Source organism: Malus domestica, chromosome 15, assembly GCF_042453785.1.
Source record: "Malus domestica chromosome 15, GDT2T_hap1".
Classification (NCBI taxonomy): domain Eukaryota; kingdom Viridiplantae; phylum Streptophyta; class Magnoliopsida; order Rosales; family Rosaceae; genus Malus; species Malus domestica.
Genome location: NC_091675.1, coordinates 22,726,841 through 22,741,698, shown reverse-complemented (window position 1 = coordinate 22,741,698; position 14,858 = coordinate 22,726,841). Strand labels below are relative to the sequence as shown.

General features: G+C 38.8%; 1 protein-coding gene across 1 annotated transcript; it reads left to right on the top strand.

Moving 5' to 3' along the window:
• The first annotated feature begins 12,806 nt into the window (after positions 1-12,806).
• On the top strand, positions 12,807-14,075 carry LOC139191777 (putative F-box protein At3g16210). Its single transcript, XM_070812794.1, has one exon. The coding sequence runs from the start codon at positions 12,807-12,809 to the stop codon at positions 14,073-14,075; it is 1,269 nt and encodes a 422-aa protein (XP_070668895.1).
• Positions 14,076-14,858: the final 783 nt, after the last annotated feature.

Here is a 14,858-nt window from a genome sequence, read left to right as displayed (position 1 = left end):
TTCAATTCGATTGTTAAAATTTGGATTTGTTTATCTGTTTTAGACTGCCCATGCCATCAGGAAGATGCATTTGGCAAAGGCTAAAAGGTACTTGGAAGATGTTTTAGGCCACAAGCAAGCCATTCCCTTCCGGTGCTTTTGTCGCGGTGTTGGTCGAACTGCTCAGGCGAAGAACCGCCAGTCCAATGGCTGGGGACGTTGGCCGGTTTAGTCTGCTAATTTCATTCCAGTGTTGCTGTAGTGCACAGCAGCACTGCAGTTTATAAATTAAAAAAAAAAAGAAAAAAAAAGAGTTGGACCCGTGGACCCGCCCCAAATCGGCCCGTTTCAAACGGGCCAGGTTAGGTTCGGTTCCAAAACTCAAAATCTCTATACCCGATCAAGTCCGCCCCGTTACTATTTAAAACGGGTAAGGTCTGGTTCCTTCAAAATTGGGCCCGACCCGGCCCGTGCCTAGGGGTATGTGATATTTGGTTTTCCTCCCTAAATAATGAAAAGATAAAAGTTCTAAGCAGTTTCTCTTAACTGGCAGAAAGTAATCAAATCCAAATCCAAAATCCCAATCAGAATAGGAATATGATGTAATACAAAGACTTTAAAAATTGATCTGCGTACAGTTTATTGTTAGTCGATGGTTTCTTTCGAGACTTAAGTGTTGGAAATTTTGAGTAGAATTTCATTGTCCCACATTACTCACCACCACAAGGTTTCCTCACTTTATAAGGCTTTGTCTCTTATAGAAAGTGATTGGAGTGATGAACCTTGGAGAATAAAATTGGGCTCACCCTTGGGGTTAGGCTTTGGGGTGTAATAATTAATTGATAATTAATTAATAATCAAGATATATAATTAATTATCAAAAGATGGGCCTTGGGCTCTGAAAATTAAATTCTTTAATTAATTATTTATGATTAATTTCGAATTTAATTAAATTACTTTTTAATGAAAAGACTCATATTTTCAGATGAAGTCTGAGAGTGTATCTGAGAAACAGATGGAGCAACACACCCTTTACATTGAACAGTCGCCTCCCAAAAACATGTATGTTGCGAAAATACATATGCTCACTATAAATACATGCATCTGCATATCATTCAAAACACTAAAAATCATCAATCCTCATATACCAAGCATACTGAGAGCACCACAAACAAATTCGCTAGAAGTCTAGTTTTCCGGTGCTAGAATTCTAACTTAGATCGTTGAATCCTGATGAAGTAGACGTTTGTAGAACTACAAGCATTGAGTAGGGATGAAATTTCTATTTCAAGGACATTGCGGTACGCAAACCTCGATCTTCAAGTTGTCTGGTTTATATTTTTGTATTGTTCATATTCTGTTAATTTTTCTATTCACATTTATTATTTATTAGCATATATAATTATATCACGGATTGTTGACTTATATCCAACAATCTTGAAACAGAAAATTATGGATCAACAATCTGTGAATGTGAATGGCGCTGTGCTAAAATACTCTGAAAAGCCTAAGAAGTTCAAAGGGCTGGACTTCAACAGATGGAAACAGAAGATGTTGTTTTTCCTGACAACAATGAATCTCGCTCATGTTGTCAAGGAAGAAGCTTCGAAGTCTAATGAGAATCCAATGACGAAAGAGATTGTCATGGCAATTGAAGCTTGGAATCATTCCGAGTTTTGTAGCAGAAATTATATTCTGAATAGTTTGGATGGCAATCTCTACGACATTTATTCTCTGTGCAAGACAACAAGGGAGTTGTGGGAATCCTTGGAGAAAAAGTGTAAGATTGATGATGCCGGTTCAAATAAATTTGTTATCGTTAAGTTTCTCAAATATATTTTGATGGTTTCGAAATTTGTTGTATCTCAGGTCGAAGAAATCCAAAAATTGATCTATGAATTGCACTCCGAGGGATGCGAGATCAACGAGCATTTCCAAGTTAGGGCGATAATCGAAAAGTTGCCAACTTCTTGGAATGACTTCAAAATTTATCTCAAGCACAAGTGTCGTGAAATGAATATGAAGGATTTGATTCTAAGGCTACGAGTGGAAGAAGACCACGGAAAGGCAGACCGTTCTGGTGGGTTTACTGCCATTGAAGCCAATGCAAATTATGTCGAGGGAGGAAACTCCAAGGCCAAGCCGAAGAAGAATAAGGCTCCGAAAACAACTGCCTTCTATGATTTGTTTGCACAACATGGAATTGTACATCAAACAATGGCTCCATACACACCACAACAAAATGGTTTTGCCGAAAGAAAAAGTAGAACTACAAGCATTGCGTAGGGACAAATTTTCTGTTTCAAGGACATTGCAGTCAAGGACGGAGCTAGAATTTTTTTTGATTGGGGGCGGGTTAAAACAACCAAGTAAAATAATGGGTTTTAGGTTATTGAGGACTAGATACAGTAAAAAATCTCTAAATTAGAAAGTTAAATTCTAAATTGTAACGCCACAAACAAATGAATGAAGTAAATTCATATAAAATACTTTGGAGTAAAATTTTTGTATTAAATTATGATACTTCATTAGTTGAATCCAATGTATTTATCAAAACCCCCAGTTCAATTGAGTTTGATTTAGGTTAGAAAACGTGGAATATTTGGAACCAAAATCAAAATTTTAATTGTTATTTTAATTGTCATGACATTTTTGCTTTCCTAACCCAAAAATCTGAATGGGGGCGGATGCCTTCCCTGGGCCTTATGTAGCTATGTCCATGATTGCAGTACGCAAGTCTCGATCTTCAAGTTATCTGTTTTATATTTTTGTTTTGTTCATACTCTGTTAATTTTTCTATTCGCATTTATTATTTATTAGCATAGATAATTATATCACGGATTGTTAACTTATATCCAACATTAAGGTCCCGATTGAGTTTCCGAAATCTCGGGTTTCAGACACTGGCCTTTAGTTTCAAAATTTTACGGTTTCTGATACTGTTTCTTTCAAGTTCACCAGAATAACTATAGATGAGATGAACATGGTTGGCTCTCCGGCTGCTGTTGTGGACTTAAATGATTCGGGTATTAGGAATTTATATGTGTCTGATGATTTGAGGTTTAATATTTTGAGCAAATTATCACAGTTGGATTTGATGAAATGCAAGATAGTTGCCAAGTCATGGTACGAATAATCTCTGATATTTGGTTGCGGAGATTTTGGTTGCAGTCTCCTGTTATAGGTCTGTACTACCGCACTTTGTGGCCGGCTGATGATGATACGTATCTTCAACTCAATTACGTATGTTTGCATCATAATCATAACTACTGGACCAAATTCTGGAATGAAGGCATTCTAAAACCCGGAATAGTAGTTCTAAGTAAGCCGCGCGGCATATGTTATAATTCTATGACTGAAATAATCAACAACAATATATTTTTCAATGATTACTTGCTTTGCACGTGCAAGTTAAGTTTCTAACCAATTAACAACAATAAACACAATACTAACCATAACAACTAATCTTCTAATCTGACGAAGTGTCAAACATCCAATAAAGGAACCAATGTTGGAGAACAATTCAGAAAATAAATAAAATAACATAAATTGAAATACTAATTCTTTATTAATGAAAAATACTTGCAATACAGAATGAAATAACAGAAATAATTACAGGACTTAAATGATACTAACTTGATTAAATCACAAATAGAGGCTAGCCCAAAAGTTATGTCCTTCGAACAGTATTTCTGCCCCACTCTTCTGCTCTTGGTTCAATGACGTATGCCCAACCATGATACAACTATCTAATCCTATAATCCGCACCGGATTATAAAATTCTGGCGAATTGCTTGGTGTGTTTACTCTCTATAAGGTTTTGTATGGGAGAGATAAGAAAGGAAAAAGATGATTTACGATGGAACTGAGTCTTCAGTTATATAGGCTATTTCATATCTCTTCAAATACCTTTTGAATGTATCTGAAACCACACAACTCTTTCTAAACAGCTGTGTCTATTAATCAAAACGGTTTTTTAATTAATTTAATTAAAAACTTAATTCGATATTAAAATTAATATTAATATTATGATATAATCATCAAGCCTAATCTACACAATTAATGGCCTAAACCTTGATTCTCATTCCAAATGGTCCAATACCTATTCATTAATAAAGGTTACTAAACTAATATAAAAACCTCTAGGGAATTTGAGTACCCCGGACTAAAGGAGGCTCAAAACTCCAACATGAGGTACTAGAAATATAATCGTACACTCCAAGTGTTTCATCAGTAGGTTGATAAAGAATTAAAGTTGATGTGGAGCCAAAAAATAATCAAGAGGCGACACGTGGATTTTTTGGTGAAAATGACAAAATAACCATCGAGGCACATCAGGATTCCTATGTGCGAGCAATGGACAATTATCCCTCAATCAAGTCAAAGGTGCCCAAATAGGTAACAAATTCAAAATTATTTCATCCATCATCACCCTATATTCTCCACAAGATAATTATTCCATAACCTCCAAAACATTCCTTTTAAATTATGTTAATTGGCTAATTAATGGATTTCTTACCTAATTAATCAATTAATTGCCAATTAAATCACCAATTGCACCAAAAAAATACACAAGAGGCCAGCCACCCTCTCTCCCAAGGGGACCGACCATGCTCTATATATTCAACCTCATTTTCTCTAAAAACCTAAGTTTCAACACTCTAGCAAAACTCTCAAAAACTCTCCAAACACTTTTCTCTCTAAATTCTAACTTTGGCATTGGAGGTTCTTCGGCCAAAACTCCCCCCACCCCTATTCATCGTGAGCACGCGAGGCTTTTAGCCTTAACCAAAGATGTTAATTGTTTTGTAGGTGCAATTTTGTCCAAGATCAAGGAGGAAGAAGTTTGCATCCACAAATTGGTGCTTTCATTGAGAGAATAGTCACACACTCATAGAAGACTCTCGTATCAAAAGGTTTTTCTATTTTCTTGTCCATTTGTAGATTTTTCGTACGTTCTTATTATTAGAATTTTTTATTTGCAAAGATTCTTTGATAAAACGTAAAAGAGAAATACAGTGGGTAGAAATTTAGAAAATTCTACAAGTGAAAATTCCAATATTCAAGAGATAGGATCACGGCGATCCATGAGGCTAAATGTGACAATAAGTAGAACGGCACTACCACCACGAGTTTCCACCACGGTGGCCACCCGCAATGAGGTCCATGGTGTCACCACCATTGCTCGAGCTGTGCCATCTAAGCAAGCCCACGCCGTGCCATCCAAGGCCCACGGTACCAAAGCCACGGCCCAAGCCATGTCACTCCAAGCCCAACGTGTTGCCAAGCCGAGCCTTAACCTCGCACCCACATGTGCCACATACTGAGCAGCTCATTCTTGTGGCCCAGCCTACTCACGCCAAGCAGCCCACTTTTGTGACCCAGCCTACTCCCGCCAAGCAACCCACTCTCGTGGCTAAACCTGCTCTCATGGCCCAGCCTATTCCTGCTGAGCAACACACTATCGTGGCCTAGCCTACTCCCGTGGCCCAGCCTGCTCCCGCGAGCAGCCCATTCTCATAGGCCAGCATGCTCATGTGGCCTAACCTGCTCTTACGGCCCAACTTGCTCCTGTGGCCTTCCAAGCAGCCCAAATCAATCCAAGATTAGTTCAACCATCCCGGCTCTAAATTTTCAGACCAATGATCGAACTGGGATCATTTTCACCATATTTTTCTACGGATTTGACATTTCCCAACTCAAATCTAGCGCCCGAAGTCTACCACATTTCCATTGCTCAAGGAGACGCATTACTTCCAAGTTATTCCAACCCAAATGGAGAACAACACTTGTCTCGACAAATCATAAAGTTGACTAGCGCACTCGCACAATAGATGACCTTGGTGAACCAGCTCTTACAGCGCATCGAGATGCAACGTGCCCCAGACGAGGTGTCTCGAAGTAGGATAAGGGCAGACAATGAACCTCTCTAACAGCGTCTCGGTAAGCAACCACTCGACCAGCCACGAACCGAGCATTCGAGCAGTGTACACTCCCGATTGAGCCATTGAGATAACGTATACTCCCGTCTTAGCCCGCGAATGAGCGTGCACTCTCAACTAGGCCAACGGACGAGCATACATTCATGGTTGAGGTCATACTCCAATAGTCAACATGAGCAACCTTCCAGGCGGAGTGTTCATTCACGGCTAAGCCTGCAATGAGCATCATCCACCCTACATTGGAGTAGGTAACACGACAGACAGAGAGAAGCAATCACTCAATCCAGCTCAAGTTCAATCAACAGTCTGCAAAGAACTTGCTCGCTTGCTAAGAACTCACCACACGCATCACATCTGCAGCATAGATGAGCCAAACTCATAGAAGAGCAGCCTAGACCAGCAAGTCGAGGCTGAGGGCAGCCGAAAGCTCCGCTACCCCCAACAAAGGCAAATTCCGAAAGAAGTAAATAGACTCTTGACCAAGTGATTGCGTAATATCCAACGCAACGAGATCACCGACGAGGCACTACGACGGAACATAACCAACATAAACAGGTATCCCTTCACGAACGAGATCGAGTAGATAGAGCCTCCATTTGAATTCAGCATGCCACATTTCACATCTTTCAAATGGGATGAAAACCCAGAGAGACACTTAAAGCACTACTGAAGCGCAATCATCCTCTATCGAAACAACCACAATCTCATTTGCAAGATATTCGCCACCACTCTATAAGGCGAGACGCAAGATTGCTTCTACATCCTGCCGCCATAATTTATCTGGAGTTTCGACGAACTTTCTTTGGTTTTCACCAAAGAATATTCATCCTATCGCTTGATCAAAAAGAAGTCCGACCATTTGTTCAACGTGTCAAGAAGAACCCAAAAGAGTCGCTTCGTGACTACGTGAAGAAGTTCAAAGCAAAGAAGGCAAGGATAATCGGATGCAATGACTCAATAGCTTAAACAGCCTTCAAAAAATGACTTCCAGCAGACCACCCACTATTCAAAAAATTGATCATGAAAGAAGATTTAACTCTAGCAGACTTTTTCACTCTGGCAGATAAGCATGCACTTTGGGATGAGGCTCGCCGATGCACATTCAATAACTTGAAGAAGTACCCGACATCACCTCCCTATTATCCAAACGGAATCAGCGGAGGACTTATTCACATGTTTAATGGTATCTAAAACAGTAATAAGCTCTACCATCATACGAGAAGAGCTAAGGGCCCGACTACATGTATTCCACAGTTCAAAAGCTATCATTGATGCTATCAAAAATTCAAAAGCTAACTTTGGCGATAGTTGTTGCAACCCGAAAACTCAAGTTTTACCTTTAAACGCACGCAATATCCTCATGACGCACTATTCAGCCCAATCCAGATGCGCGACGATAAAGGCATAAACCTTGGAGGATGCAAAGTTTCTGACGAACGCAACAACTCAGCCGAAAAGACACGCCAATGGCAGACGAACACTCGAAGGACAAACTTGGAAGCAAGTTTTGTCCTCGTCACCCCAAAAGATTCTAAATAGAAACAACATGTATCGGCAGTTGAGCACCATTTCCTGCTACGTGTCGCATAGCCCCAGCCGACCCTTGCTCTATAATTCAATTCTACAGTGGCCCAATACTGGCGGTTGAGCATCTCCTGTTGTGTGTAACATGGCCCCAACTCCACAACTCCCTACCACGCATAAACGACGTAACAGGGCGGCCCAACGACACCCCAAAGGTAGTCGAGCACGCCCTAGCCGCGCTTGCTTCACCCGATGGAGACTTATGGCATTTGCATGTCCACGACACATCCAACTACAAGGGTTCGAGAGCAAGCATAGTCCTTAAACTGTTCGATGTCTGAGCAGGCGATCACTTTAGGCTTCAAAGCATCCAACAACGAAGCAGAATACAAAACCCTACTAACAGGCCTCCGAATAGCAAAAGCTTGGTAGTGAAAAAGCTGGCAATTCATTATGATTCCCTGCTAATCAGTAGCCTGACTACTTAAGGCGTTTCATACTTACACCCTCACTCAAGTTCCACAGGCAGACAACGTTCACGTGGACACATTAGCCAGCCTAGGCTCCGCCCTCGACCACTAATTTAAACGCTTTATTCCGATGGAGTATCTAGACGAGCCAAGCATAGAGGCGAAGCCAACAGCCGAGGTGTCACATAAGGCTCTTAACGCAGGCTACTGATGACCTACCATGCACCAAAATGCTAAGAAGTTAATACAAAAGTGCGACCACTGCCAACGTTACAAGCCGATACCATCACTGTTTGCTAGCGAGCTACACCTGCAAATGAATCCTTGGTCGTTCATGCAGTGGGCAATCGACTTGATAAGACCTATGCCACCTGCTACTAGAGGTAGAGGCATGATGATCGTGGCAACCGATTACTTAACCAAATGGGTAGAAGCAAAGCCTAAGACGACCACAACTCATGTAGATATAGAGCACTTCATATGGAGGAACATCATTTGCCGATTTGGCATCCCTCAATCCATCGTCATCGATAACGACCCGCAATTTGTGGGCTAAAATATGGCGAAGTTCTTCCAAAAGTATGGCATCAAGCAGCACATGTTCATGCCAAGATATCCTCAAGGCAGTAGGCAGGCCGAAACATTCAACAAGATGATCCTCGACTGCCTCAAAAAATCCCTCACCAACAAGAAGGGAAAATGGCCAAATGAACTCCCTGGAAGTCTATGAGCATATCGCACCACCAAAAGAAAAGCAATCGATGAGACTCATTTCTCTTTAGCATTTGGCTAAAAAGCAATCATTTATCCCAATGTCATCAAGCTAAGTATCCCTGCTCTACTACTAAGCATTAAGCAGATCAGTAAAGAGATGGCCACAAGCTTAGATCTGACAGAGGAGAATAGCGAACAGACCATCACCTACATCACAACCTACCAGTAACAGCTCATTTCCAGCTACAACAAAATGTATGTTTCACAGAAATCAAACGAAAGATAATAGTGAATATCAAGATAATATGTATGTTTCAATATCTAAAAGTAGTGCTGCTACTAGTTCTTCTACACATGATACTTCATTACAACAAGTACCAATTTCACATGGCTTATACTCATAGACATCAGATTTTTCTCCAGATACAAGCTTCAGTTCTAGTTCACTGTCACATGGTACTTCTTCACAACTGGAGTTTTCTCCCCTCACTTCCACTCCTTCTAGTATGTCACAAATGTTGCATGTCCATCATGACACACAACTTGAGGTAATACTTCATATTTCAACTCCCATTTTATCTGATGTTGGTAACTCCAAAGCTGATTCAATGCATCCAATGATTACTCGATCGAAGAGTGGTGTGTTACCACAAATGAGTTATAAGGGATATCTTGTTGCCTTACCTGAGCTGCAATCTTTGCAATTAACTCAAGATAAGCTTTTTGGTGGAGGTTTTTCATTTGTAGCCAGTTCTGTTGATGCTGCAGAACCAACAACGTTTTGAAAAGCTGTATTTATGCCATAAAGCAGAATACAATGCAAGAAGAATATAATTCCCTTATAGCTCAAGGAACTTGGGAAATTGTTCCACTACCTGATGACAGGTCAATTGTTGGCAGCAAATGAGTTTATAAACTCAAAAGGAATCATGATGGCTCAATCTCCAGGTATAAAGCTCGGTTGGTCGCACAAGATTTTTCACAAGAACAAGGAGTTGATTACTCAGAAACATTTAGTCATGTGGTTCAACATACCATAGTGAGAGTATTATTAACATTGGCCACAATTAATTAATAGGAGTTAAGGCAGTTAGATATTAAGAATGCATTTTTGCATGGTGATCTTCAAGAGGAAATTTACAAGAAACAGCCTCAGGGATTTGTGGATATGGCCAATCCTTCATATGTTTGCAAGTTAATCAAGTTGTTATATGGTCTTAAGCAAGCTCCGAGGGCCTGGAACTCCAAGTTCACAAGTTACTTACCTGCAATGGGGTTCAAAACTTCTACTTCAGATTCCAGTTTATTTGTTAAGCAAGATAATGGTGATGTAGTCATTCTACTGTTGTATGTAAATGACATTATCTTAACTGGATCAAACTCGTGCAAGGTACAAAGTGTAATCACAGAGTTATATAAGGTGTATAAGCTTAAAGATATGGAAAAGTTTACTTATTTTCTTGGTTTGCAAGTTAACTACAAGAAGAATGGTGATATCTGTGTCAACCAATCTAAGTATATAAAAGACTTATTGCATAAAACTGGTATGGAGTCCTGCAAACCAGCATCTACACCATGCAAGCCTCATGATCCATTGCTAGTCACTGAAGGTACCATATTGCCTGATCCAAGTTTGTATTGTAGTATTGTTGGCTCATTGCAGTATTTAACCTTTACAAGGCCAGATATTGCATATGTTGTGAATTCTGTGTGTAAATTCATGACTTCTCCCACAGAGATACATTTTGGGGCAGTAAAAAAGGTCATGTGATTCTTAAAAGGAACTATACAAACTGGTATCACATTTTTAGTTGACACTGCAGTAGGGATCACAACCTTTAGTGATTCTGTTTGGGCTACAGATTTGAACACAAGGCGATCTGTGACAGGCTATGTTGTATACATTGGTAATAATCCAGTTTCATGGCAGTCAAAGAAGAAAGATTATGTATCAATGAGTTCTACAGAAGCTGAGTATAACGCATTGGCACATACTGCAGCTGATGTTGCTTGGATTATAAATGTTCTTCGAGATATGGCTGTTGTCTTACCTTTTCCTCCAGTGATATACTGTGATAACAAATATGCAATTGCATTAAGTGCCAAACCAGTTTTTCACTTGAGGATCAAACATTTAGACACAAATATCATTTCGTACTGGAGAAAGTTCAAAAGGGGGATTTGCAAGTTCAATATCTACCTACTGAAGGTCAAACTGCAGACATACTAACTAAGGATCTACATAGTCCTTCATTCCTCAAGCATTCATTCAATCTCAAGCTTGGAAACCCAGCTGAGATTGAGGGGCGATGTTGATAGATATATATGTACACATCGGCAAGATAGGGATTTGACAGATGGCTTGCACGTTAGCCAAGGTTGTTAGGATTGTGGTTAGACAACTAAAAGGATAAGAGAAGTTAATTAGTTTTCGATTACTTAGCTATGAATCGAAGGTTGTAGTATATATAGCAATTCTCTGTAATTCTCAATCAATCGATACATTCATAGCAGTTCATTCTTTTCTCTCTTCTATCTCTCTACATTTTTCTATGAAGGTTTTCATTGCTTTCTTCTTCCTTCTAAGATACTGAGCTTGGTGTTAATATATATGATTTTTAAAGTAGGTGTCTATTTTAAATTCCATTTATAGGTGTAGTTGATATTGTTTAAGTTTTTGGCATCGGGTTTCATGTAGCACTAAAGATACTTGATTCCATTTGGTAATTATTATGTCCTTTATGTATTTTGCTTTAATAATAATTGTTTCACATATAAAATATATACGACTAAGTATTTTTTCTTATTTACTATTTAATAGGTCTGACCTCAAATAAACTCGAATGAAATCCAATCTAAAATTTAACCACTTTTGTGAGGGTTGGGTTAGAGTTGGGTTGACCTTGCAACCCACTCGAGTTGTACTCTTATATATAACTGGCCCAATTTAGAATTAATTTTTTTTAATGAGTACGAGGAAGTTATTATTTTATAAGAGTACTGAGGTTCTAGGTTATGTCCATACTAATGTCATATCTTTGATTATTCGCTATGATAATCAATTGATAACATCTACACGGAGGCATGAGAGGCTTTTAGAGAGTAACGCGGTTGTGGAGAAACCCTAGCTAGGAATTAAGGGTGTGTTTACGTATCCGTAATCGGAATGAGAATGTGGAATTGAATTCCGATTACGGAGTACTTCGGTGTTTACTAAATATAAAGGAATCAAAAAAGTAGTGGGACAAATTTTGGAATTCAATTCCTTGTATTGGTGGAATTGGATTCCCTAGATATAGGTGGTAATCCAATTCCTGCTTGTTTGGGCAATCGGAATGATAGTTTTGTTCCCTTTATGCCCTCTTACTTTTTTTTATTTCCAAGACTATCCTTTATAAACCCATTAAAGTATATAAAATATTTGATTTGGGACAAGGGCATTTTAGTAATCATACTGGTTTATATTTCGATTCTGCTGAATTAGTAAACAGTTTTATGGAATTCTATTCCGATTCCAGAACATTTAAATAAACAGCTGCAACAAGAGTCTGATTCTGACTTTTCCTCATTCCAACTCCTTCTCAATTCAATTCCTCCTCAATTCGATTCCTCCTATTTCCATTACCATTACGTAAACGCGCCATAAGGGTGCTTAGAGTGAGGGTAAGGTTGTCATTTCATATCAAAACTACACGATATTTCGTAACTCTAGCTAAAGGGGGGAAAAGGCAGTAGTATGATGCTTGGTTTAAAGTCATCAAATCCAAATAAAAAATCCCAATCCAAATAGGAATAGGAAAATAACTTTGATTGATTCTTATTCTCATATCTCCAATATGGAGGCAATATATATACATCCACACCTTGCGGTACAATGAATAATAATAAAAGAGTTTATCCTAAACTAGGTAGGAATCCCTTTAATGTAGGAAACCAAATTACATTCCAATACTAATTGATTTATGACTCACACGTCAACATAAGATGTAGTACGAAGACTTTACAAATTGATCTGCGTACAGTTTATTGTTAGTCGATGGTTTCTTTCGAGGCTTAATTCAGGTCCTGATTGAATTTCTGAATTCTCGGGTTTCGGACGCTGCCCTTAAGTTTCAAAATTTTAGGGTTTCCGATACTTCTGTTTCTTTCAACTTTACCAGAATAACTAGAGATCATCATGGTTGGCTCTCCGGCTGCTGCTGTCGAATTGAATGATTCGGGTACGAGGGATTTATGTATGTGTGATGATTTGTGGTTTCATATTTTGAGCAGATTATCACAGTTAGATTTGATGAAATGCAAGATAGTTGCCAAGTCATGGCATCGAATAATCTCTGATGTTTGGTTGCGGAGATTTTGGTCGCAGTCTCCTATTATAGGTCTTTACTACCGTACTCTGTGGCCAGCTGATGATGATACGTATCTTCAACTCAATTACGTATGTTTGCATCATAATTATAACTACTGGACCACATTCTGGAATAATGACATTCTAGAACCCGATAAACTAGTTGTCACTCAGGTGCGCGACGTATCTGACAGTTATCTTGACTGTTGTAATGGGTTAATTCTGTTCTTCAACCTGCGCACTTGTCAATTCTGTGTGTTCAACCCCATCACCAAACAACATGTCTCCGTACCTATAGCATGTGCACATGAGCGTGATCATTTTTGCGCTGCCTTGGCTTTTGACCCTATTGAATCCAACCACTATAGAATTGTTCGAATTGATTATTGCCCACAATCCAAATCCAGTGGTTCCCCAGTCCCAACCCCAACCCTAACTCTGATGATGGACATATTTTCTTCGCAATCTGGACAGTGGGCTCGTCGTGGATTGCAACTCGACCCCAATTTTGTTGATGGATTTAAAACTTCCAAGGTTTGCAGGCATTTTGTATACTTGCGCGGGGTGTTATATGGCCTTGCTAGTTCACAGAAAGTTTTATGTATTGACCTCAATACCGTTAAAGCTCGAGCCTTTGAACTCCCTCGTGTTCTTGGGGACGATGATAAGACAGGTGCAACAATGGGATGTCTTGGGGTGTCAAAGGATCTTGTTTGTTATGTAACATGTGATAGTTCAAATACTTTTCGTTTTTGGTCTTATAATGATCGACGTGAATCTGGTGACCAATGGACTCTCAAATATAGTGCTGTTAGGAATGGTTGGGTATGGGGGGCGGATACAAAGCTTATACCCAGTGCAGATATAGTGTTTAAACCCTATGCAATAAGTCCGAATGCTCATGTCATTTTCTATGGCACTTCAGAATTGATCTTTAGCTGGGACTTTGAAAGCCAGAAAGGTGAACTGTTCGACGAGCCAATGATAGGGAAGATAGCTCCACCTGGTTATGACCTTCCTTTCTTTATCCAACGTGCTTGCTTGATACCTTTCTACAGTTTGGGTGAGAGGAATATTGCCGGCTCGACTCCATTGTAAGTAAATTGTCTCCATACATACATAGATATATATATATATATATATATAGGAAATTGTTATTAGCACTCCAAAAATCTCATTCTACACTCCTCACAAGTGTATTTTTCTTTCTAATTATAGAAAGTTTGGAGTGCCAAATGTGATTTTTGGAATGCTAATAACAATTCCTTATATATATGTTATGTTCTTATATAATATATACTATATAAGCATATACACAGGAATGTGATGCGAGAATTACTTGACACACAAATTAAACCCTCTTTTTGACAATTGTAGTAAAGTACGTAAGTAGGGTATCGTTCTAGGCCGGGGATTAGGAGGGATTGCTAATCTATTCTAAATTAATTTAAAAATATTAAATAAGACTCAAGGACACAAAACTAGGCTAAAAACTCTAATAACTCGAAACACACTTAGGATGACTCAAAATAATGAAAACAATTAAATTAAACACTAGGAACTGAAATGGACGGAAATTAAATTAAAAGACTAACAATAAAGAAAACTAAATAAATAATATAATTTAATAATGGATGGGTGTTTGGTTTTGATGAAAAGTAAATTAAACTTAATTAAATTACAGAATTGACAAAAACATGAAATTAAGGTGAAAGGATAAATGACGGACTAGCTAGAGGGTTCTTCTCCACACATGACACATATGCAACCTAAATTGATTTTCAGTTGTTCTTTCAATAAATTGTGAATCTCAAAACTCCAGATTAACCGTGAACAGCACTTTTTTAATCTTCAAGTTTTCCTTAAGTTATTGAATTGGAC